The following is a 25,810-nucleotide window of genomic DNA, read 5'->3' as shown; positions in this document are numbered from 1 at the left end:
AGAGTGTATAATTTTCAAGTTTTGACATGGGCTTAGTAAAATCCCAAAAGCTTTTCCTCTCCTGTGTCTTTAAATCTTCCTAAGCAAGAGGAAACACTCCTCATTTAAACATTTAAACATTAAACATTGAATAACCCAGATAAATAAAAGGGAGCTAATACCCGAGAACCTCATTTATATTTGTGTATGTCAGTGATAAGGACTAAAGAAAACACTGCAGAGAGGGAAGGAAGGGGCAGATGGGGAGAGAGATCTACTGAAAAACTTTTTACAAGGAGTTTGGAATATTTTGAAATAGATGGGTTTTGCCCTACAATTTTAATATACGTGGCTCTCATGACAAAGTGTAAACAGATGACTATTTCAGTGGCATCAGTGGAGTGGCTCTTAATCCTGTACACAGCAGATCAAACTCTACCAGAGTTAACTGAAGTTACTCTAGTGTTACAGTCCTCTAAACCAGTATTTAATTTTCCAGCATAAAAGCACACTTTTATGCTGAGGGAAATGTTTATAAATTCACCTGCAACAATACATGTGTGGAAGGAATTGATAAAGGATATTATGACTGGCTATCAGGAAGATTCATCCCTGAACTTGAGGTAAGCCTGGCAAGCAAAGGACAGCACTTTGTCTTCCAGTCATCACTTGTGAAACAGTGATAGTCCTGATTCTACAGTATCAGTGTTAGCCTGTCACTCCTGATGGAATATAATCAGGTTAAAAGTATGAGCTATGTTAATAGCATGACTGAGTAATTCTCAGCACATACAATACAAACATCTCCTTATCCAAGCACTGTGTAACCCTGTAGTACAAAGAAAACCTGAAAGAAGAATCTAGCCATTACCTACTGTCAGATTAAAGTGTTCAGGACAGATAAGAAATGTGACATCCCTGCCTCTAAATCCTGGAACGTAGTACGTTCATGAGCTTTGCAGAAAGACCTCAGTGAAGAAGGACCTGTCAAGCCCCAGCAGAAATGGGTGCAGAGTACGGCTAATTAGTTTGACTGACTGCAAGCTTGGTTACCATTCTGGGAGTGACTCATATTCCCTGAAGGGTCATGGTATAGCAAGCCCTTACACTTCTGTGATGATTGGACAGAGCATAGCAGCAATTAAGTGCATCACTATTCAATGCATCACTGTACTCTGCAAAGGGCATAAGTTTATGCAAACTGGATTTCTAAGTGACCAGTGGCATGCTGGAAGGCTCACTCAGGGTTCCCTTGCTCTGCCTCTCTCTGAGGCAACCTCTCTGTTTCTTCAGTTCACTATTTGTACTGTGACATCTGTTTATTTCAGAAAGAACCCTAAAAATTTCTTTGCTGTTTCAAGGCAGAGGCTGCAGATCCTAAGGGTTTAATTGAAATGTAGCATAATTAAAATACAGCGTATCTTGCTACCATACAATAACTGTGGCATAAATGTATTTCTACAATAAACTTACTGTAACTTTAAAAGGCATCATATTCATCACTTTATGCCTTTAAACATGAGCTAAGTGAGGCTCATATACAGGAATTTTTATCTTCTTTTTTATTCTAATGTACAAAATGGAATTGGCCAATTCATGTGCACTAAAACTATTTTTAACTAACCAAAATCATCTTTGCTTGGACAATTCTCTGTATACAGGTGTCCTCCACAATCCGTATCAATAACTATATCTGTAAAACCTTTTGTTGAAAACCCAACACTGCTTGGTTGGTATGAGCAAGAAAATGACTTGCTGTAGATTATCTCACAGCTGGAGCAAGACAGGTAACAGGCATGAGAACATAACCTATATTTTCAAACTTCAATCCATGGTCTGCTTCCCAGGTCTTGTGGTAACTTTATAATTCACTGACACTGTCTGGCAGCCCATCTAGTTTGTAACAGAGTTAAGATTTGCCAATTCATTCCAGCTGAGACCTTCAAAGAAGCCAACAGAACAAGCACCCAGCTGTCATTCAAAACTGGGAAGTCTGGAGAAACCAGCCTCTCTTTCATCATCAGCAGATGCAAAAGCTTTCTCCTTGGACAAGCTCCATTTCAATCTGCTTGCCACAGAAGCAGAAAAAGCTTGATTTTGTAACACGAAGTGTTTAGATAAAAGACAAAAAAGTATTGTTAAACAAAGAAAATGAGGCTGCAAAACCTCACTACAATAATGAAAATCATACTATACTTTCTTCTCTTGGACTCCTTTTCCCTTCCTATTTTTCCATTTCTGCAGGAGTCAGTGGGAGTTTTATCCTCATGAGCCCTTTCTCTTCCCATCAACACTCTTGACTTCACAATGACTGACTGCCTTGCCATTTGTGTTTTCATTGTTTACAACGTGAGAATCCTACGCTGTTCCTCTCAATTATATTTTAAAAATTAAATGTAAACATGAACATTCTGCTGTTATTTTGGGCAAAAAGAAAGCTTTGTTGGCTTGTAGGTGGCTGAATGAAAAGAGGAGGGATAGGGAATGAAAAGAACAAAAATGTAAATAAAAAGCCCTAGAAAACCTAAATGAGCCATCTTTCACACTGTGCTGGTTTTGGCTGATGAGCAATGCAGGTTTGATTCCTCTTGATCAGTGTGGTAAAAACAAAAGGTGTTACACATTATGTGAGGATGTTTTTACCCAAATTTTTACTTGTGCCTTGGGAGCTCCTGGAGCATTAATTAGTTCCTTCTGTCCTCCTGAAAGGTCTGCAGATCCAACATTACCACTGTATATTTACTTGGAATTTACGTGAGGCTCCTACAGTGTATGATCCAAGTTTTAAAAAATAATGAAACCTTTTTCTAAACCTTTTTAGTATGATTTCAAGATAACCAAACTATTTAATGAAATCACATCCTCACCAAATAGGCTGAATTATTAGTTTTAATGATTCTGTTGTCTGGCCACAGATTAGTACATATTAAATACTGTCCACGCTCAGATACATTTTTAAAAAATTTTAGAAGTACATGTTTAAAAAAAAAAACCTAAACCATGGTTTTGACACAGTTGCAAGATACTGTAGGAAGCTAATTCATTCCATATCCCAGCAGAGGAAAGACTCTCCAAACCCTGGCCAAAAATTTACTAGAGAAAAGTGAGCTAACACAAGACTGTGAAGCATTTGTTTGGATAATTTCTCTATCCTTTGGTTCATGCACTAAACCTGACCCATGTTATTACATGCTTGAGAGCAGCACACTGAAGCAAGCCAAAGGGATTCAGAGAGAGGAATGGAGGGTAGGAAATAACTAACGGGATGATATATGTAAGAGCACTTTTAACAGATGGTTGTGTGTTAGCCTCTTTATGTTGCACACATTTTTGAACATAGCACACTCTCATGGGGCTGTGCAGCACCTCATGTGCTCTGAGCACTAGAGCGCAATAAATCAGTACAATGTACAGATTACAGACAAATGTAGAGAATTGACTGTCACTGGTGGATCAGAGTGCACCAAAACAGTTATCTATTCTGCAGAGCTATTCACATGCTGCAACAGTAAGGAGGTCTGTAGTAGCACTTTGCACCCTAAAAAGAGAACTAAAGCAAGCCCCACAGTTTACCCGTCTGATGTCTTTGCTTGTCTTTGCACCTAGTAACAAGGAAATGGCATTCTGGCAAAAAAAATGTGCACAGTAGGTCTCCTTTTATAGTGGTGCAGGTTAACAATGACCACAAGTATGTTGGGCAGATCATGAGGAGAGCACTCTACAAAGCAGTGGGAGAAGCTTCTCCCACAGAGAACAGAGATTGCCTACTTGGTGCTAGGAGTTTTTGCAGCAAAAGCAAATTCAAAGCCAAGTGGAGAGAAAACAGTATCAGCAAAGCATACAAAATTCACGTTTATCTTTGTGAATATCAACTTCTTTTTTTTTTTAAATAAAACCCGCACTTGGCTGCTGATGAAGGTGAAGGATGTCTCAAATGCACTAAGTGACCAGAGAATGATGCAAATACCTTAAAATGTAATAATGTTTTTGGCAGGTCTGTTGATCTCACAGAGTTTTAATGCTTACATTGTTCTGTCATTTTGAAAATCTAATAAGCATTTCTTCACCAGACACTGGTGGCTAAGGGTTCTCTGGCTTGCAGTTTGTGTTGTTATTGTAAAATGAGGCTCTGAGCTACTGCTCTCCCAGGACTACACATCTTCACTGCCAACATTTCATACTATTTGGCCTGAGAGTAATTCTTCACTTGTCTTCCTTAAAACAGTCCTGTCCCATATTTTTTTGGCAGAACCTACTCAGTCATTTCTGGTTTGCTTAGGTCTTTCGTCCTTTCTAACTCCCTAGTCTCACAACTAAACAACACAAAAAGCTGCTTACATGCTCTGTTGCTCTAGCATTCGTTACTTTCTGTGCCAAAACCCTTGCATTTTAAAATATTTGCTATATAGGAATACTGGATTAAGAGAGCTAGGGAATTAAAATCTGCCACCCTTGCCGTGGCAAAAATAAAAGTCAGTGAAAGACTAGGGCATCCAGGTAATAACTTCCACTTCGAAAATGCACAGTGATGAACTGTTACTCATTATCTTTGTTCTCAATATTTTTAGAATAGTACCAATTGTAAGCATAATGCAAAACTAGGTGCAAAAGTATTTACAGAATGGTTTGGGTTGGAAGGGACCTTAAATATCATCCAGTTCCAACTCCCCTGCCATGTGCAGGGACACCTTCCACTAGCCCAGGTTGCCCAAAGCCCCGTGCAACCTGGCCTTGAACCCTTCCAGGGAGGGGGCAGCCACAGCTTCTCTGGGCAACCTGTGCCAGGGCCTCACGACCCTCACAGGGAAGAATTTCTTCCTTACAGCTAATCCAAATCTACACTCTGTTAGTTTAAAACTGTTGCCCCTCATCCTATCCCTGCACTCCCTGATAAAGAGTCCCTCTCTATCTTTCCAGTATCCCCCCCTGAAGTACTGGGAGGCACTAAAAGGTCTCCCTGGAGCCTTCTCTTCTCCAGCTGAACCCCCCCAACTCTCTCAGCCTGTCCTCACAGGGGAGTGCTCCAGTCCCCTGAGTGTCTTCATGGTCTCCTCTGGACCCACTCGAGCATGCCCATGTCCCTCTGAAGTTGGTGCCCCCAGAGCTGGACACAGCACTGCAGGAGGGTCTCACAAGAGTGGAGTAGAGGATAAGAATCCCCTCCCTCACCCTGCTGGACACACTTCCCTTGATGCAGCCCAGCACACGGCTTGCTTTCTGGGCTGTGAGCACACATTGCTGGCTCACAGTCAGTTTTCCATCCACTAGTACCCCACAGTCCTTCTCCCCAGGGCTGCTCTCAATCCACTCATCGCCCAGCCTGGATTAATGCTTGGGACTGCCTCGACCCATGTGCACGACTTTGCACTTGGCCTTGTTGAACTCCGCAAGGTTTACAAAGGCCCACCTCTCAAATCTATCCAGGTCCCTCTGGATGGCACATCGCTTCCCTCCAGCAAATCAACTGCATCCCTTGGCTTGGTGTCACTGATGAACTTGTTGAGGGTGCACTCGTTCCCACTGTCCGTGTCAACGACAAAGATGTAAACAGCACCAGTCCCAATACTGACCCTCAAGGAACGTCATTTGTCACTGCTCTCCCTCTGGACATTGAACTGTTGACAGCCAATTCCTTATCTATCAAGTGGTCCGTTCGTCTAATCCATCTCTCCAATTTAAGAGACATGGATGTCATGCAGGACAATGTCAAAAGCTTTGCACAAGTCCAGGTAGATGACATCAGTTGCTCTTTCCTTGTCAGCCAGTGTTGTAACCCTGTTGTAGAAGGCCATCAGATCTGTCAGGTGCAATTTGCCCTTACTGAAGCCATGCTGTCTGTCACCAATTACCTTCTTATTTTCCATTTGCCTAAGCATAGTATCCAGGAAGATATGCTCCATGATCTCGCCAGGCACAGAGGTGTAACTAACTGGCCTGCAGTTCCCTGGGTCTTCCTTTTTTCCATTTTTAAAGATGGGGGTTATGCTTCCCCTTTTCCAGTCAGTGGGAACTTCACTGGACTGACACAGCTTCTCAAATATGATGGACAGTGGCTTAGTCACTTCATCCTCCAGTTCCCTCAGGATCTGCGATGCATCTCAGCCGGTCCCATGCACTTCTGTGCATCCAGGTTCCTCAGATGGTCTTGAATCTGATCTTCTCCTACCATAGGTGGTTCTTCTTTCGCCCAGTCCCTGCCTTTGCCTTCTTCAACTTGTGTGGTGTGGCTGGCGCCCTTGCTGGTGAAAACTGAGGCAAAAAAGTTGTTGAGTACGTCAGCCTTCTCCATATTCCAGGTAATCAGATCTTCTATTTCCTTCTGGAGAGGGCCCACATTTTTCCTAGTCTTCCTTTTGCCACTAACACACCTATAGAAGCATTCCTTGTTGCCCTTGCCATTCCTGGCCAGATTAAATTCTATCAGGGCTTTAGCTTTCCTAACCTGTTCACTGGCTACCCAGACAGTTTCTCTGTATTCCTCCCAGTCTACCTGGCTTTGCTTCCATCCTCTGTAGGCTTCCTTTTTATGTTTGAGCTGGTCCAGAAGCCCCTTGTCTATCCATGTAGGCCTTCTGATGTTTTTGGCTGACTACCTCTTTGTTGGGATGCATTGTTCCTGAGCTTGGAGGTTGTGGTCCTTGAATCACCTTTCTTGAGCCTCTCTTCCCTCCAGGGCTTTATTCCATGTTACTCCACCAAGCAGATCCCTGAAGAGGCCAAAGTCTTCCTTCAGGACAATATTATATTTTTGCATATCTTTTGGGTACTTTTGAAATGGAAGCAGAGAATGCTTGTATTATTGAGGAAAGTATATTTTTGCTAAATTGCTACCCTGACAGAGTATGCTTGCCCTCTTCACAGTTACTTTGTGTTTATGATAGAGAATCATCACAACTCAGTCAGTGTCAGCTCTGAAACTTAAACTTGTCTAACTAGTTGTAGATGGTTGCTTAATGTAGACAAAAGTCTGATGACTCCTAACATTTTCACAGTCACGTTAATTAACCACCTTTTAATTAGCGTAGAGGGTCAACTCAAGTCATAGCAGTTACTTAATATGAACCGTAGCAGGGACACAATAAGCATGTACAGTACGCTACAATAACACAGAACAGTAATAACAGACTTCTGCCGTTTCCTTTACAGCTCAAGATTTTGCCATGCAATGATTTTCATTTAACAGGTAGTCAAAGAAAACTTGGAGTACGTAGGTTGTGTCCAATAACTCTAAATGTTTAATCATTCCCATGATACCAAGAGAGGTTTTATTAATATATTCTGGGCTGTTCAGCTTTTCAAACACAATCAATTTTCCCACTTATGCATTTCTTACTGACTTCATTCTCTAGCAAACTTAACCTCTACAAAAATTAAACTCATTAGATGCTAAAAAGGGAATTGAGTTTGACACAGGACAGCTTGACATTGGTGCAGTTAGCTGTTCAATAAACCCTTTTTAGGTCAAGTGTTCTTGATGTAGTGACAAAGTAGTCTGTAATTGCTGTGAAGTACCACCTATGCAAGGCATACAAAAACCCTTCATTTGCTTCCAAAGTGTTCTTACTCTTTCTCTTTCCCTTCCTCCTTCCTTCTTTCCTTCCCTCCTTCCTTCCTTCTTTCTCTCCATCTCTCTCTCTCCTTTCCTCTTTTGTTTCTTTCAATAAGTTTTCTGGCAGTCTTCTACATGCATGCTAAAATCTGCCAACATTTGTCTCACCTGGCAGCTTAAAGGACATTTCTATATGAAATTCTACTAGGTACTCAGATTTCTTTCTTTTTTTCCCTCCTCTGCCAACACAGTTTTATGACTACATATCAGACCCACAGTCCTGCCATAACTGTAGAGAGACCAACATGAAGGACTGGTGACTCTTTCCATATGCGATTCACAACAAATCGATCAGTATCTGTATGCAAACACAAGTATTTTAACACACTCAAAATAACTGAATGCTGGCAATCTGGAAAATTAATCCAACCTGCTCATTGTGTCTTTCAACACATATTACAACAGTAAAGCACTCGCACACAATGTTACCAGGAATAATGTTGTAACTGGATATTTTCAGGAGAGCTTTGCAAGGCTGGGTGAAGGATTCTTCACTTAACAGTGTGTTTTTACAAGCAAATTTTCCATATTACCTTTACAGCGCTGACTTTTTAGGCTGTTTGACCTCTGCAATACTATACAGCAGCACTGCCCAAAAATATTTTGTTGGGAGAACACAGACGTGCTACAAATGGAGAGAAGAAAGGAAAGTACCTGAGAGTGCTTGGAGACCCAGTGGCGCAAGACATTTAGGACACGATTTGTGGCTGCTCTGCGTATTATGAACTCTTTGTCGCACATACGCTCAGAATTGTTAAATCCTGTGCAGAAAAAACATACGTTAAAGTTAATGGAGGTAGCAAAAATTCAAATACGGTATGAATAACTTTTGTAAACTGAAAGTGTATAGAACATTTATATGTAATAAAAGGAAAGACACCTATACAGACTTTCAGACATGACCATTTAGACTGCTGGAATTCTACAAGATCAGCAGAACGTAGTCTTGCCCATCATAACCAATATAGACACTTCCTTGGATCAGCGTTCAGTTTTAGAAAGATTAAGAATATTTGCCTGCGTCATTAACATTAAGGACTCCCTTCATTATGGAAGGAAGTAACAGTAAAATGCAGAACCACACCAAAAATGTACAGGGTCTGTAATCAAACAGATTAAAGAAGTGAATATGATTTAGAAAGGGGAAAAATGTAAACTTCAGAAGTGGTAAAGAAATAGGGGACGATAGTAGTTTAAACACAGAGGAGGTGAAGGTCAACACAAGAAATATCCCTTCATAAGAGCAGTATTGTACAGGTTCTACTAGTAAACAGAGACTGTTCAGATAAGCCATTTGTTTTTTTACCACTGTGGTGACAAGAAAGTGGGAAGGTATACAGAAAACACATTTACAACCCTAGCTTCCTGAAAACAAAGATTTGCCAACTGCAGCATTTCCCCATACATCTTTGTAAAGACAACTTTTTTTGGTCAGAAATATTTACTTCTAAAGAAATAGTTTTAAAAGTAAACAAGAAAGTTTCTTCCTGCATTCACATTATTGCCTCTTTCTTTTCTCATTCTGTTGTAGCTCTATCATAAATACAATCTGTATGACAAAATAATGATTACATTAATAATAATAGAATTATTACATTAAAACCCCAAATTAAAAAAACAAACAAACTAACAAAAGGTAACTAATAAAGGGAACAACTGGAAACACCCTTACACATAACCAGTACTTTACTACTTACTGGCATAAAAGCTGTTCTAAAGCCTGTGTATTATTGTAAATAGCAAAACCAGATTAAACTTCTATTTATTCTATGAAAACTCATAGGTATTCTTAGAGGCTAGTATTAGCTTTGCTCTACTTTTATTAAGACAGTCAAAAAAATCCAAATTGCTGCTCTACATTTTTTGAAAGATAGGCTGGAAACAAAAAGTTTAACTGCAGTCTTCATCTTTTACTGTAGGTTGGACCCCAACACTTTTTTACATTTATGTTTCATGGCAGTTTGTTAAACTATGGCATATTACACCATAATTGACCTCTAAGATTCAATATCAAAGGAAATTTCATATTAAAACATCTTCAGGAGTTTCACTGGCCATAAATAGCAATGTAGACAAATCTTTGAGCCTTTAGTCAGTAAAAGTAACACAGGCAACATTTTGTGTGTTAATTTTCTATGCCTTTCACAGTTAACCTCTTGCAGAAGCAATTAGGCATACACATTATAAACTGTTCAATTAGCCACTTAATTGCAGCAGTGAAAGTCACAATGAAAATTATATATTAAAGCAGAAGAGTCTTTATCAAAGGAACATTAAGGAAAAGAAGTTTCAGTAAGCTGGAATGAAAACAGAAAGAAGCCTACAGAGACAGTTTTCAGTCAGGTGCAAAAAAAAAAAATAAAAAGAGCAAGACAGGAAAAAGGAAAATCCCCAGAGATCACTTCAGCAAACTTCTATGGTCCTCAGAATTACATCTATTTTTAAGCAGTAATTAGCTTGCCACGGAGAATAAGGAACATGTTCACTCATATATACTTTGTCAGTACTTAATCCTGATGCCCTGAACCTATAAACGGAGAGCCCCAGTTTTGTAAGTAAAGAACTCAGCTGAACGTAGATGCACATGTGAATTTAACTCCAAGTGGGTGATTCATTATACATCTTCTGGTTATAAGACTTCAAATAAATAACTCAATCAGTGAAATACATTTTTTACAAAATGAAGCTGGTCATTGATTAACTCCATTCTGACCTTGTTTTTAAATACAAAACAACTCAGAAAGTATGTTTCCTTCTTTCTTCACAAAACATTTATAATTTATTGTTATTTATAGAAACAAAAATAATCCAAAAGTCCTCAAGCAACACTCACTGGCCAAGATTTAAATCTGCAGATTGATTTTGAAGAAAATAGTGTTTATGACATTTTCTTGTGGGAATGGAACGGAGTGGAATACCAACTATTCTCTGTTTACTGGCTTAGCATCCTTACATTTGGATGTCTGGCTTTACTTCAGGGTTTTCCCTCATGACTTGTTCTGAGTAACAGTAGACCTCAGGTAGGCTGTGGATTCAGTACCTATGGCAGCAGCTCAGCAGACGTAGACCTTAAACCAGAGTCAGTTATGCTGGAGAATAACACATGGAGTACTTGGATCTTCCTGAGGCAACAGAGGCTGTAGCAGGACAAAGTCACTGGGACTTGTGGCATTCAGAAAAAGAAGCTTAAGCCTCTCCCTCTGTTACACAGACATGGAAAGAACATAGTGCAGTTCAGGACAAAGAGATTGATTATACTCCTACTTCAAAAAGTGCTGACAGTGTTCTTGAAGATCATCCAGTCTAACCATTAACCTAACAGAGATGAAGATGAAGAACCGCCCCTCATGAAGACTGAGATGTGCAAGTTATCACTGGACAGTGTGGAGAGATGTGCAGAAGTGAAGCATATGATTGTGGTGGGCTGACCTTGGCTGGATGACAGGTGCCCACCAAAGCCACTCTATCACTCCCATCCTCAGCAGGACAGTGCGGGGAGAAAATAAGATGTGAAAAACCTCATGGCAGTTTTAATAAAGTAAAAGCAAAGGTTGTGTGAAGAAGCAAAGGAAAACAAAGGATTTTATTCTCTACTTCCCATCAGCAGGCAATATCCAGCCACTCTCCAAGAAGCAGAGCTTCAGTATGCATAGCAGGTGCTCTGGATAACAAATGTCATAATAACAAACACCCTCCTGCTCCCCTCTCTCTTAGCTTTTCTTGCTGCGCAGAGGTCATATGGTATGGAATATCCCTGTGGCCAGTCTGGGCCAGCTGTCCTGCTATGTGCCCTCCCAGGATCCTGCCCACCCCCAGGCTACTGGTGAGGGGGCAATGTTGGAGAGGCAGCCCTGGTGCTGTGCGAGCATTGCTCAGCAGCAGCCAACACGCCGGCGTGTCACCAGCACCCTTCCAGCTACCCATGCAAAGCACAGCACTAGGAGGGCTGCTACGGGGAAAAGTAACTCCATCTCAGACAGAACCAATGATAAACTCACTTCTTATAGTTCAGAAGGAACTGCATGTCTCCATATGATAATATTTCATAGAACCTGCATTGGGTTTGTGTGTCAAGGTTTTGGTAGTGGAGAGCTATGGGGTGGCTTCTGTGAGAAGCTGCTAGAAGTTTCCCCTACATCCAACAGAGCCAATACCAACCAGCTCCAACATGGACCCACTTCTGGCCAAGGCTGAGCCTATCGGTGACAGTGGTAGCACCTTTGGGATAACATAGTTAATAAGGGGAAAAACTTGCTGTACAGCAGTAGTTGCAGCTGGTAGAGAGGAGTGAGAACATGCGAGAGAAACTCTGCAGACACCCAGGTCAGTGAACAAGGAGGATGAGGAGATGCTCCAGGTGCCAGAGCAGAGGTTCCCCCGCAGGCCGTGGTGCAGCCTGTGGTGAGGCAGCTGTGCCCTGCAGCCCACGGTGGTCCACAGTGGAGCAGATCTCCACCTGCAGCCCAGGGAGGAGCCCACCCCGGAGCAGGGGGATGCCTGAAGCACCGTGTGGCCCCATGGGAAGCCCACGCTGGAGCAGGTTTGCTGGCAGGATTTGTGACCCCGTGGGAGGGACCCACACTGGAGCAAGCCGTGAAGAGCTGCAGCCTGTGGGATGGACCCACGCTGGAGAAGTTCACAGAGGACTGTCTCCTGTGGCAGGGACCCCACGCTGGAGCAGGGGTAGAGTGTGAGGAGTCGTCCCCCTGAGGAGGAAGGAGCATCAGAGACAACAGGTGATGAACTGACCACAGCCCCCATCCCCTGCCCCTTGTACCACTGGTGGGGAGGAGGGACAGAAAATTGGGAGTGAAGTTGAGACTGGGAAGAAGGGACAGGGACAAGTAGGGGGAAGGTGTTGTAATATTTGGTTATATTTCTCATTACCCTACTCTGATTTGATTGGGAATAAATTAAGCTAATTTCCCCAAGTTGAGTCTGTTTTGCCAGTGACAGTAATTGGTGAGTGATCTTGCCCTGTCCTTATCTCGACCCATGAGCCTTTCATTATATTTTCTCTCCCCTGTCCAGCTGAGGAAAGGGATAGAGCAGCTTTGGAGGGCACCTGGCATCCACTGAGGGTCAACCCACAACAATGATCTTATCTAGATCTATTACCAGAAGATGTTGCAAAGTGTGAACCTGTTGAATGGTGATGTTTAGCACACTGCCAGCTCTCAGTTTTTCAACCCTGAACTGACTTGTAACTGAAACAGGAATCAGGACTGTCAGCAGGTGGAAGAGATAGTTACCATCCACATCATTAAAATACCCATCAGGCACAGATTTGTTAAATTAGTCTCAAAATTAGAAGTTATTTAATAACTTCTCCTATTCACTAGATGAAGAAGTGGATTTATATACATGAGCTCTTCATTAAAATTATAGACAATAGCACCATTTGTTATCTCTTCACCTATGTATCAGAAGACTATATAAGTGTAAATTTATACATAGACAGATACCAGCAAATCTATTCAAAACTATTGTGTCAGCTCCCTTCCAGTCAGTACAGCAACAGCTAAAAACCCAACCATTTAATGTGCTGGATTGTATCACTCCTGATACTATGTCATATTATTAACCTAAAGAAAAGTTAGTGAATACTGAAGGTGAAAACAAAAGAAATCTCAGTAGTTCTTACAGTCACTGAGTAGATCTTTTCATTAACCAAAAGGTGAGAACATGTAAGAGAAAAGGCATTCAAATTCCACAGAAGAGTGGTATTAATTTCAGGATCTTACACAACTCAGAAAAAATACAAAAAATATCAGCTGCAAACAAGTAATATCAGCATGCACTGTTACTTCTTTCTTGGTCTTCTGACAGAAAAGGTCAAAACATTAACAAAAAACCCCACCACAACAAAAAAATTACTGTCACAGTTGCATTAATCTAGCAGAAACATGCAAAAAAAAAAGTCATTGGCCAGTACTTGTTATGCTCCTTGCAACTTTCAAAGCCACATGGACTTTGGGACAGAAACTGCAAAGGGGATATGACTGTAGACTAAGAAGCCACTACAGAAGATGTCTAAGCAGGCATCAGTGAACTTTGATGGTGCCATCGGTGTTTCCTGAACTTTTGACAGTGCAAATTCCTTCTAATAAATCATCTCTACTGCTGCTCCTTACTTCCTCCTCTCTCTTTCTGCCCACTTAATCCTCTCCTAATATAACTCCAAACAAAACCCTGAGCCACCATGACAACTGCAACTATTCCATATGCATAGCCTACTTGTTTATGCATATTTCAAAGAGCCCAGTATACAACCTTATCTGGTTCTGCATGTTCATGTCACCACTTAGGGATAATCCATTTGTCTGCTGCTGTCTATGCTGCAAGATGTCACCCAACCCTCCAATCCTGTCTACTTTTGCAACAGGTGACAGTGGTGCAAGTCTAGCAGAGACTCCAAGCTATCTTGTCTACTGCAAAAAAACAGAAGACAGCCAGAACCTTGCTGTCCATATTAAGTGTGAAATCGGACCCGAAAAGTATGCATATTGAAATTTTGTTGTCGTTTAATGCTGGTAGACAGCTAGAAGAAAGGGTGCTGACCCACAGACTAGAACTGCAAACTGAGGCTTCAGGTTAGTTGTTGATCTGCAAGGAACAAGGGTTTCATCACACTTCCATGGCGTATCTCAGAGAGCACCCCACCAAACAGTTTCCAGTTAACCTGTTAGAATTCCTGCATCTGCTCTATTATTCCCCATGCACTTTTCCTACCTACTTTGGGGCTAGAAACAGTTTTTAACTCTGATTATACAGTCCCTAGCATATCATTTCTGTTCATGATTTGCTCTCAGGGACACTCTCAGCCATGCAGGCTACAAATCTGGGTGGGTTGAAAGGTTAACAAAATAGAATCATAGAATCATTTAGATTGTAAAAGACCTTTAAAATCATTGAGTCCAACCATAAACCTAACACTGCCAAGTTCTCCACTAAACCATGTCCCTAAGTACCACATCTACACTTCATTTGAGTATCTCCAGGGATGGTGACTCAACCACATGGGCAGCCTGTTCCAATGCTTAATAACCCTTTCAGTAAATAAATTCTTCCTAATATCTAATCTAAACTGCCCCTGAGGCAACTTGAGGCTATTTCCTCCCATCCTATCACTTGTTACCTGGGAAAAAAGAGACCAACACCAACCCTGCTACAACTTCCTTTCAGGTAGTTGTAGAGAGGGACAAGGTCTCCCCTCAGTATCCTTTTCAATCCCAGTTCCCTCAGCTGCTCCCTGTAAGACTTGTGCTCTACAACCTTCACCAGCTTTGTTGCTCTTCTCTGTAAATGCTCCAGCACCTCAGCATCTTTCTTGTAGCAAGTGGCCCAAAACTGAACACAGTATTCAAGGTGCAGCCTCACCAGTGCCAAGCGCAGGGGGACAACCACTTCCTTAGTCCTGCTGGTCACAGTCTTTCTGATACAAGCCAGGATGCTGTTGGCCTTCTTGGCCACCTGAGCACACTGCTGGCTCACATTCAGTCGGCTGTCAGCCAGCACTCCCAGGTCCTTTTCTGCCAGGCAGCTTTTCAGCCACTCTCCCCCAAGCTTCAGATAAAATTTTATCTAGATTGGTATCCAGAAGAAAATGCTTGCAGAAAGTGTCTTTAAAGGGGGCAATTTTGAAGCGGTCCTTTCCATAGTGTGTTATCCTTGGCATTCAGCAGTTGGGGAGCTAACCGCACACATTACACTTACATCAGTGGCAAAGTAGGTATGATTTTTCCTAAGTTCATCTTCACTGTGACTCCAAGAGAGGAAATAGGTGAACTCACCTAGCAGGCTGCCAATCTTTGCAACATTTTAATTAGGATTCTGGATGGAACTGTCCACATCCAGACTCCATGGTGAAATAACCTGAAACACTCCATGGTGAATATGTTTCTCTCCTGAAGGAAGCAATCTTTCTACATTAGAAATTTCAGCAGTGTTTCTAATCATTAATCACCTTACGGGCAACTGCTTCAATGAGTGCTACTTTTCAGTTATGTTTTCCCCAGTATCTGCTGAGATTAATATATACTGCTTCCACAAACAGTTTATTCACATGTTGGTGATGCAGAAATTTTACCACAGGCTGTCAAACACAATGTTAACCTGCCAGCTTTGCTAATTTCAGTGAATTACTTCTTTCAATATAATAATTCTGTTCATGTACTTGTCTTCCAATTATGTCATGCAAAATCCAGTTTCACCTTCAGATGTTTTTCTTATGTGCACTATAATAAAAACTAATATTTTTATAGCTTCCACTGTCACCAAAGATTTTTTAAAAAAGGTGATAAAGGTATTTAAAAAAAATAAATCTCAACACCTGCAGACAAAGTTAGATTAAATTATGACAATATCCTGTACATATACAGCTCTTATGTGAAAGTCTAAAGCAATTTCCAGTTGTAGATGTCATTATCTACCCTGTTCATAAAGCAAAAAACCATAGGCAATCAATGTCTGCAGGTAGGATGTGTCAGTATTTCCACCTTTGGAATTGCTGTTCCGGACCACATCCAAAGATCTTATCACATGTCTGTGTGAGACACAGAACAGACCCTCTCCTAAAAAGCTAATAAGAAGTCCCTATAGCAAAATCCTGTCCCACTTTTTCTTGTTCTACTGAACAAACCTGACTCTATCAGCAATTTACATTATTTCCTCTTTTAAATCCACCTCATCCAAAAGGAACATTTGTATTATGTTAAATTCTGCACTGTGTATGTTAAAGAAATTACACGATGAACCTTCACTTTTCTATTTCACTTAAGCTGTCAAAAACTCTCAGTCTAGTTACAGTAACTGTACTCTCTGTATTTTGCTTTTCTGCATTAATACAGCAACACAAGATTCCTGACCACAGTAATTAATTTGTCAAAAGTTTTGATAATTTATCTATTTTTAAGGCTTTACCTATACAAAAAATAACTTCTGCTCAGAAGAATTAGGTCTAAGTTGTTTGAAGTTGCGGAGACTGACTTCAACAACTTTCTGGGGTCTTTCTATGCAAAAAACTTCATTTCAGAAAAAGTTTCTTTATGTTGGCTTCACTGAAATATTCTGGAATCATGCACTGAAGCTGCATTAGCACCTAACATAGGAGAAAATTGCACTCTAACCTTTGAGGAGGTCACAGCAAACCCGATAGAGTCCCAGGGAGGTGAAAGGGAAACATTCATGGTTCACAAGACAGATGACAAATAATCAAAAAAAGTGTCAAATGTAGTTCTCTGTCTTGTGGTTTTTTTTCTTCTGATAAACATGCTAATGAGTTGTAGGCTAGTTTCATGATTCAGCCTGGCTCAAAATCCTGAAAGCTTAGGCTTGGCAAACATCAGTGTTACTGTCTGACCTGGATCAAGAATAAATACTAACTGCTCAGGCTTGGAGCAGAGCAGTTTTCATCCACAAATTAAAACTGAAAAAGCCTCTCCAATATATGCAGCACAAAAGAAAAGTCTTCATAATATATATGCAGCACAAAAAACCTAATTATAAGTTTTCCTTGACATACCTAAAAAAGCTTGGATGACTGTTTAAAGGTATCCATCTTTACCGGTCATGCACTCTCAGGCAAGTAATTGAGTTTCACACATTTTCAGAAACGTGTCAGAGTGAGTAGCTTAATACTGATAAGAAATCAAAACTGCCACTGATTCTGCTCTTTTAATTTCTTTAATTATGATATCAGGTTGCCATAAACTAGCCAGCTGAAGAATGGCAGAGCTGGAAAAGAAGACCATGTCAACAGAGATGAAAAGCATAAAGATAGTGAACTCTTACTCACTGCATAAAGAATAGCATATTTCATCACTAATACAGTTCCTCCTCTTTTTTTTTTTTTTAGTAATTCTCAGATGTGCACATTCAGATTTATAATGGAGCAGATCATATGAGCAGTCTGAAAGTAGGAGCTATCAAGTCTAGCCACGATCTTTGGGCTACTTCAGTTTAAGAGACAGGCATATTTCACTAGTTCACTATGCCAGGGTTTGAGTTTGTTTCACAAAATTTTGTTAACTCATACAGTATTGGAAGAAACAACTATTAAAAAGCAAAAGAAATCAAGTGTCCAATGTATTTCAGACTTTTAATTTCACTTTCACTGCTCCTCAGGACATATGAAATCATTTTGTTCTAAGAAATATGCCACTGAAAATCCCTATTGTAACCACCCACGTCAGAAATAATTCCAAGTATGTATTTGGTTCTTCTGCCTAATGCCTCCACCACAAATACAATCTAACTATCAAATCAAGTCAAGGGATTATAGTCTTAGTAAGGTAAATCCCATGGATTCACATGCACCAGCTGATGTACAATAGTATAACACAGATAAAGCTATAGTGACTGTTTAATTTCAGCAAAATATTTAAGGGAAAGGTTGGTAAACTATATTTAAATTACCCTTGCTTTAGAAATGTTTTTTTTCCCTAATCAGACAAAGAACACAACATCGAGATAAAGCACTTATGTCATAATTATGCTGTAAACTTGAACTAAATCCAGAAGTCTAAAAATATATCAAGTAATTTTGGTTTAATGGATGGGAAAAAAAGGTAAGTGGCTAAAGAATATGCTTAAGATTAAGATACTATTCTAACTCCTAATAATAGTATGGTTGCTCTGAGAATTATAATACTATGAAAATATATGGTTAAAACATGAGTACCACAAAGAATGAAAATATTCCTTTAAACTGAAAGAACTGTTCAAATTTGAAAATTTGTCCTTTAAAAATCCTTAAAAACAGGGTTACTGCTGCAGATATAACTGTCACACACTCTTGGGATTTCTGTTTTTTTAATGGAGATAGTCTCTCAGGAGACTATATCAGAGTCTCACACTTGGAAGAAAATCTTTAAAAACTGCTAAACACTGAAAACATGCTTGCAATTACAAGTTACACAACTTGTTACAAAAAATCCCTAACTCAGAAGTAAAAACCACCAAAGAGTCTGCATTTTTTTTCTAACTAAAATTCATCAGCAATACAAGACTGCATTTTTGGCTTATTGGAATAAATGCACGGGTTCAGAGAAAATAACATTGTTCCCTTCTCTTGTAAAGACAGACAAAAACAACGTGCATGCTTTAGCGCTTACATATATTGTAACAACACAGGGAATGAGCATCTGGGAGCTTTAGACTACTGTATTTTGTAGGATGAGTTTTCCACAACTGTAAGTAGCAGTACTCCATTACCACTGGACAACATCCTATTCTTTTCCTCTTTCAGCAACAGCAAATAGAGGAAACAAGGAGATAATGTCATCACTAAAACCTAGTGCAAAATTTTGGTGTACATGCATGTATCTTCAAAATGATACTTGTTTGCACACAGAAGTATATGTGTGTGCATGCATGTGTAAACTCCTGGTCCAATTTTTCTACTGAAGTCTTAGGCAAAATCATCCAAATCTTGTGCCTTTATTTACAGATATATCTCCAGAAAAGAACAGAGCCTGGAATTCAAAGGCTGTTGTTGCCAACTGTGTTTTCAGATTGCAGAATATCATGTCAAATGTGCAATTTGACAGCAGAATTTTCTCCTATCACTTATTTATATAAAAGAACTATAGGGAACAATTGACAAAGAAGAAAAGCCTTTTTGAAGAGCCTACCTTAATGATTACATTTGTGACTGGTTTCGTACATCTTAGACACTTTTTTTTTGCTGCAGCAATGTTTGAATTATCTTCCATGAATAATGACAAGAATGGCACACTGCAGTTGATAATTCTTTGAATTTGTACTTCAGCCAAGTGGGTTTTCCTGTGTTCCTGCTATGTCTCTTAGTCTTCAGGGAACATATAACCAATTTTTACCTGCTGATGTATTTCTGCATTTCAAGTGATCTCTAGCTCTTGATTTCTTTAATTACACATTGTCTATACTCTCAACCTGCTCTATCAGCAACACAAAAAGTATAGCAGATCTTTTTTGCATAATGATCACAGTCTTTTCAAGAACTATTCAAAGTAAGCTTTCAGATCTTTAAAATGCTCCATGTGCTCTGCCACAAAGGAAAGGTTAAAATAAAGTCTATGAAAATGTATAGTTAGAAACAGAAAACTGAAAAAAAATCTTTTGGAATTTTTTCCTGTAGTTGGTCTGGCCTTTTTTTATAAGCTAAAGGAAGTAGTTTGCAAAGTTATTTAGATTTTTTTAATGACAATAGGAGTAAAGGTTAAATGGAAAGGAGGCTATAATTGCAAAGAGCCAAATGTATCATTTTTCAGACCATCTGTGAACAGATAGTTGACTGTCATGCAAAACAAAAATTGGCATGATGCATACCAGTCAACAAAAAATCTCTGAACAAAACAACCAGCTCATAAGCAGTTACCAGACCACTTATGATTGAGACACAAATCAAGCAACTCAATAGTAGCATAAACAAATATTAATTATGCAAGCAACACATAGGCTAAGGAAAAAAATAAGAAAGGAAAAAACCACAAATCCTCTCCACTTCTCTCCCCACTCCACACACACCACTGGGTGCACCAAATGTGAGGAAGATAATAGAGAATATAAACAAACCTGTCCTCATTACTAACCAGACCTTCTGGTCAAACTCCCTGCTTGCAACACTGAGATACTAGGGCTGGTTTCCTGCATGCAACGGTCACAGCTTCATTCCAGCTTCTCTCCTCCTCAGCTTAGGAGCTGAGAGAAATACCAACTAAGAGTTTCCCAGAGAAGCTCAACTAAACCCCCAGAAAATACATATTCAACACATCCCATCTAATTGCAGTAGGATTGTGGTGAGCCATTTGGGGGGGCAGGAATAGGGACTGTACTAGTCTACCATCTTAGACAAAGGAATTTTTTCCACTTTTGTTTGCACATGTCTATGAAAACAAGAGTTTTCCCTACAGCTGCTCAGGATTTAATGCAACAGGTCAGCAAACATGGTTCACAGTGTCGTAACTCAGGAAATGTCCAGTGCAAATACTTTTTTCCCTGAGTAGACAGCTCCTCTAATAAACTAATAAGAAATTCAAGAGAGAGGAACACATTAAAAAAAGGAATCCTGAATTTCTACTAAAGTGAAAAAAAAAAAATCATTTTCCCCCTGGCTCTTAACTTCCAAGAGCAGGAATCACTTCAGACAAAACTTCGTTTTTAAGTCATTCTTTTAATTCAAAGTTACTGCTCTAAGAAAATTGCAAGGGGAGATTCAAATCAGTCTAAACATGAATGTTTCTCCAGTTATCCAAAATTGCTAAGCAACAGTTTTGTTAAATTCAAAGGGCTCCTAATTCTGGAACAAAAATAGAAGTCTATACTCAAATGCACTACAGAGTAGGTGAATATTCAGAGGAAAGGAATAACATTCAGGGTTATTGAATTAGAAGGCAGATTCCAAACAAATTAGTTTTAATCTCTATTTTCATTTTGCTACCAATTTCCCAGTAAAATATCCTCTGGCAAGAGAAAACATACACTCATCTCATAAAAGCAGCCTGTTGAACATAGCCTGTATTAAAAATGCAGGCTGGAACAGAAAGCAAGTTTGCCTCTTTGCTGTGGCATCGTCACCAGCCCCCACTGACTCCACACACTGCACCTCACACCAAGTCCCCCAGCCAGCCAGTGGTCCAATCGAAACATCAGCACTGGCCACCTCTACCTTAGCAATGACACCTGGGCAACTCCTGACAACCCTTCAGCCACCAGGAAGGAAAGCTGGTTGGGTATACACCACCTGTTATTTGTCACACAAACTTTTTTAATGGAGAACAGTTTCAGCTGTAGAGTAAGTCAATGGTACTTCCCACCTGAAGTTTTTTAATTGAAATGGGGAACTGCAGGGAAGTTCAGTGTTCATATCTCAGTGCTTCTCAAACCTTGTGAATCTGCATAAATTGTTCTGGAAATCTCATTAAAACATGTTCCCAAGAGGGAACTCGAACTCACTTTCCCAGTTCCTGGCTAAAGCCATTAGTCAAACAAAAATGACAAGTAAAAAAACTTGGTTGTCCCGTGTAAAGGATCAGGGGAGGATAACAAATCCTACACCAGCTCTTCTTGGAATTAAGTATCTCTGATCACTGACAGAAAGGGGGAACCAGGGAGGGTCACAATGCAAGCAGGATTGATAAGCATATGCCTGCAACGATTTCAGGCATGATTTGATGATCCCATATCCCTGACAGGAGGCTAGATGCCCTCAAATGCAATCTTGAAGTTCCATGTGGGAACCCATGACCTGAAGAAGTACAGTTAATATTAAGGTCTGCTTCCAACTGTCTAGAAACACTCTCCAAGATATTTGTGACCCAGCTGTGCCAATTTACTCCTGTGAAGAGTAGTCCCACTGGGATAAACTGCAGATTCAGAAGGATTAAATTCTTTACATCTTGATTATTGATTGGGATCTCACCATCACTTTTTTTTTTTTCTTTCAGGTTTAGATTCACAAGGAAGAGTTCCACAAAGCTTTTGCAGTACAGAGAATGAGATGTTACAACATAGAGAATTACAGTAGTGCAAAATTACTGTAACTATTACTAATAGCAATGTTTATGGCATCACACTGGGTATCAACTTGAAAAAGACACTCATTTTCTGGTTTTCTTTAGACATGGATACTTGTGTACAAAAGACAGAAGAAATATATACTTTTCTAAAGGTTAGCTTTAACCACTGATGTAATTTGAATCATTTAGTACAGCACAACACAGAAGTGCATTACCCAGCTATCCACGTAATGTAGAATCCATCTTGACATCACATCAGACACTGCTCACCTTTCACATAACATTAATTATAACAAGGACATCTCTTTGTCTGCCCTCTCACAATGGAAAAAATAAGGCAATAATTTCCCTTATGAACCTCACAATTCTAACCTTTATCAAATTCCATACTAACTCAGCTGTCTACTCCAGAATATCTCTCAGGAAACATAATGGTGTAATGCCACACTATTATTCCTCTTCTCAGAATTAAGGAAATACTCCTTGAATAATACAGCTGATATCCTTGAATGTGGAACTATATACTCACATCAATCTGTGTGCAAGATGGTAACAACCAAGGAAATACTGTGTCTGTTTAAAGCATAATGTATGTTTCTACATGCTTTTCCATTTCAGGGATCAGTGGGATCCCACTGGGAGTATATGCCTTCATTATTTTGCACGGTACATCTCCAAGTCACATTATTCAGTTTAAGTGCTGAATGCACCTGGCAGCAGTAAGTACAGCCACAGTGCCTCCTCTTGGCACAGTCACACATACAACTACAGACACACGGACATGAACGTGCACACAGGATCTGATCTCTCTTGTATCATTTGGCACAAGCTGCGTCATTCCATTACTCCAATTAGTGCTGATGCCAGAACAAACAAAACAAAAATACTGTCACACTGGGAGCTGGCAAGTAGTTTGAATGACTGCAGAATAGCACCACCAGTCACAACCTAAAATAAGCTACGCAGCTCTTACTGAAAACTTTTGTGAAACTTTTTCATGCTAATTTCGGCCTTTTAAAATAAGCAGTCAGCCTTTATCAATCTGTGCCAAATTTATCAGAATGGAAAGGCCTACACATGACCCATCGTAGTCTGGATCTGTGTGAAACATGAATTATTACTTTTAGCTAACTATCCATCTAATATTGTGACAGTAATCAAGAAGGGATAAAGTGTCAGACTGAGAGCTCAGAGGACTCATCTGCCTCAACATCAGTGCTCATGCAGCTTTCAAGAGATGTGTCATTCTGGAAACCACAGCTGTAGTTTACAAAAGTCCATTTATATTTGTTATTGCTGTTACAGATGTGGTATGTTATGGCAGACAAACTCTTACAGCACTTCTGAGGAGATGAGAACTTTCTATATTCATGACAGTGGCTCCTGAAGTTGACACTTTTGTACAAGTATTTCCACACTGTTTATACTCAACCACGTTCAATTGCTCTGAAATCAAGTTTTGGCAGCTTTACATTAGAACTGGTCAAACAAAGTACAGAAAGGGCCTACAATGTTTTACCCCAGGCAGTGATCAAGAATACACAAATAGCCAAGTCAAAATAAGTCAGATATTTATACCGTAAAAGGATTACACACTTCCCTCCACACATCTTTCCATCACTAATGCATAACGTATCCATGCAACAAATGCACTAATGCATAACTGATAATCAGTGGAAAGTAGTATATAACTTTTTTTTAAATACAAAGTTTAAGAAAGGAACTTGATCCCTCCATAAACAGTGGTGTGACTGCAGGATCATCGATCCTGAACTCACAGAATGTCTTAGACCCATTGTCAACAGTGAAAACTCCTCGGTGGCATCATGTGGAAGTGGCACCAGGAGGTACTTTTGAATGCCCAGGCATACTGAATTACTCTGAAGGAAGATACTGCTGCATTTAGCAGCTGCAGCTAGCAGATTAATGGAGCAGGTTTTGTGCTTGCTCTGTCGAGAATCTGCTACAGCTGCAAAGGACTGTCCAATCACTTCCGTGGATAGACTGTAAGAGTTATGGAAAAGCAGATGATACCAGAAAATGGTCTGGTAAACAGACTGATCAGTTTTGCTAGCCCAAACCCAAGGGCAATTCAGATTAAGATTACTTCTCTGAACCACCAAAGTTGATTTGTGAAAAGAGAAGAAGCTGGTTGTACTTTCTCTGCATAGAAAGGATTAGCAGGCTGATTGTTTGAGAGATCTTTTGAAATGTTCTTTGATAGAGTACATGCTGCAAAATGCAGAAGCTTTAGGAAAATCACCTGAACTATACTCAGGTAAATAATTCAAGTCAAAGGTAATTTAGAGCCAGAGATATGTGCAGGCAATTAATTGAAAGGGATAGTATATAAGAGATTCATTTTTGTCTAGATGCTTCAAAGCTTCAAGCTGTTACTTTAATTGCTCCTTTAAATGACTAAAATCAGAGAGAATAAAACCATCTTTCCTCCTTGCTAGCATGGGGCAGATTTTCCTACGTGCAAATCATATTTGTCAGAAATACTCCCCCAAAGACTCTTTTTTCCCTACTTCTTTCTCACTCTCTCCTCTCCCTTTCACATGTGTTTTAAAAAACAAATGCTTATACTGAAGAAGCCAGGCCCTCCTGCCAACCACAAGCTTCCATCCCACTCCCATCCTCTCCCATAATATGTCACCTTGTTCTTGTGAAAAATGGTACATTCTCTACAGCGTGGATCGGCATGCTGTAGGAGGAGGAAGGCAGCTTTGAAGCATGCGGCACGCTGGAAATACTGATGTACCCAACTCAAAATCGGATGACAGAGCTGTTGAAATAAAGCTGCTATGTTTATTAGGGAACAACCCATTTGCTTGGGTTTAAGTATTTGTTTCTTGTCATTTGTTTTGCATGTTGAGGGATTTTTGGTCTCTAGTTTGAGTTGAGGAAGAAATTTGAGCTTCTCGAAGTTCTTTCAGTCTGTCTGCTACAAGTATAAAAACTATAAAAAGTATGTAAGATCAGTTTAGATCTTGAATTTAAGTTTTTGTCAAAACAATCTCCTTGAAATTCATATTCAGTAGAACTGTTTCAAAATAAAATTATCAATTTAACATTAACTATTTTTCTTCAAGATGGGTTAGGCATTCTTACCAGAGAAGAAATTTGTACGTTTGCTAAGCTTATGTTAGTACTTTTTACTTCATTATTTACAAAAGCAACACAGCATTATTTTGCTAATTTGGCTTCATCCTCCCAGCTTTTCAGAGATTTTGAGTAAAGCTTCAATCTATTCTAGTCACACAGAGCACTTCCGTAGTTTCTAGATATTAACAAGTATGAGGAACTGCATGCAGAGCAAGCAATTTCAGTAAATGAATGCCAAAAGATGTTTTTTCTTTAAAAATCAGTGCATGATATCTTACTGATCTTGAAAGTGCTCAGATTCTGTGCACAGCTGACAAATAAAAATTTAAGGAGAAAAAAAAGCAGTAACGTTTGAAAAAAATGTACAAAGACAAACCTGAGAAATTTATAAGTTCTACTAGCCACAGATGAAAGAAATACTTTTCCACATAAATTGTTTTTACCTAGTGCTAGGGTTTGTGTGGGTGCTGTATAGATTATACTGCTGTTACTTAATTCCTGTAACATCTGTAGGATTTTTGCAGCAAAAGTACAAATGATTGGTGAGTATTTTGGCAGAAGGTTCCTCTCCCACATTACCAGTCTCACTCCTTTTTTTGACACTGGCTGTGTGACA

The 25,810-nt window shown here is 39.7% G+C and overlaps 1 protein-coding gene across 4 annotated transcripts in view; it reads right to left on the bottom strand.

Annotated features, from left to right (window-relative positions):
• Positions 1–25,810, bottom strand: part of RASGRF2 (Ras protein specific guanine nucleotide releasing factor 2) — a 131,189-nt gene that overhangs the window by 25,340 nt on the left and 80,039 nt on the right. For all 4 annotated transcript variants that reach the window (XM_074931232.1, XM_074931230.1, XM_074931233.1 and 1 more), the window contains exon 18: positions 8,243–8,349. In XM_074931232.1, coding sequence (XP_074787333.1) covers positions 8,243–8,349 — 107 coding nt within the window. The remainder of the gene's footprint in view (positions 1–8,242; positions 8,350–25,810) is intronic.

This window comes from Athene noctua, chromosome Z, assembly GCF_965140245.1.
Source record: "Athene noctua chromosome Z, bAthNoc1.hap1.1, whole genome shotgun sequence".
Classification (NCBI taxonomy): Eukaryota; Metazoa; Chordata; class Aves; order Strigiformes; family Strigidae; genus Athene; species Athene noctua.
This window is presented reverse-complemented; position numbering and strand designations above follow the sequence as displayed.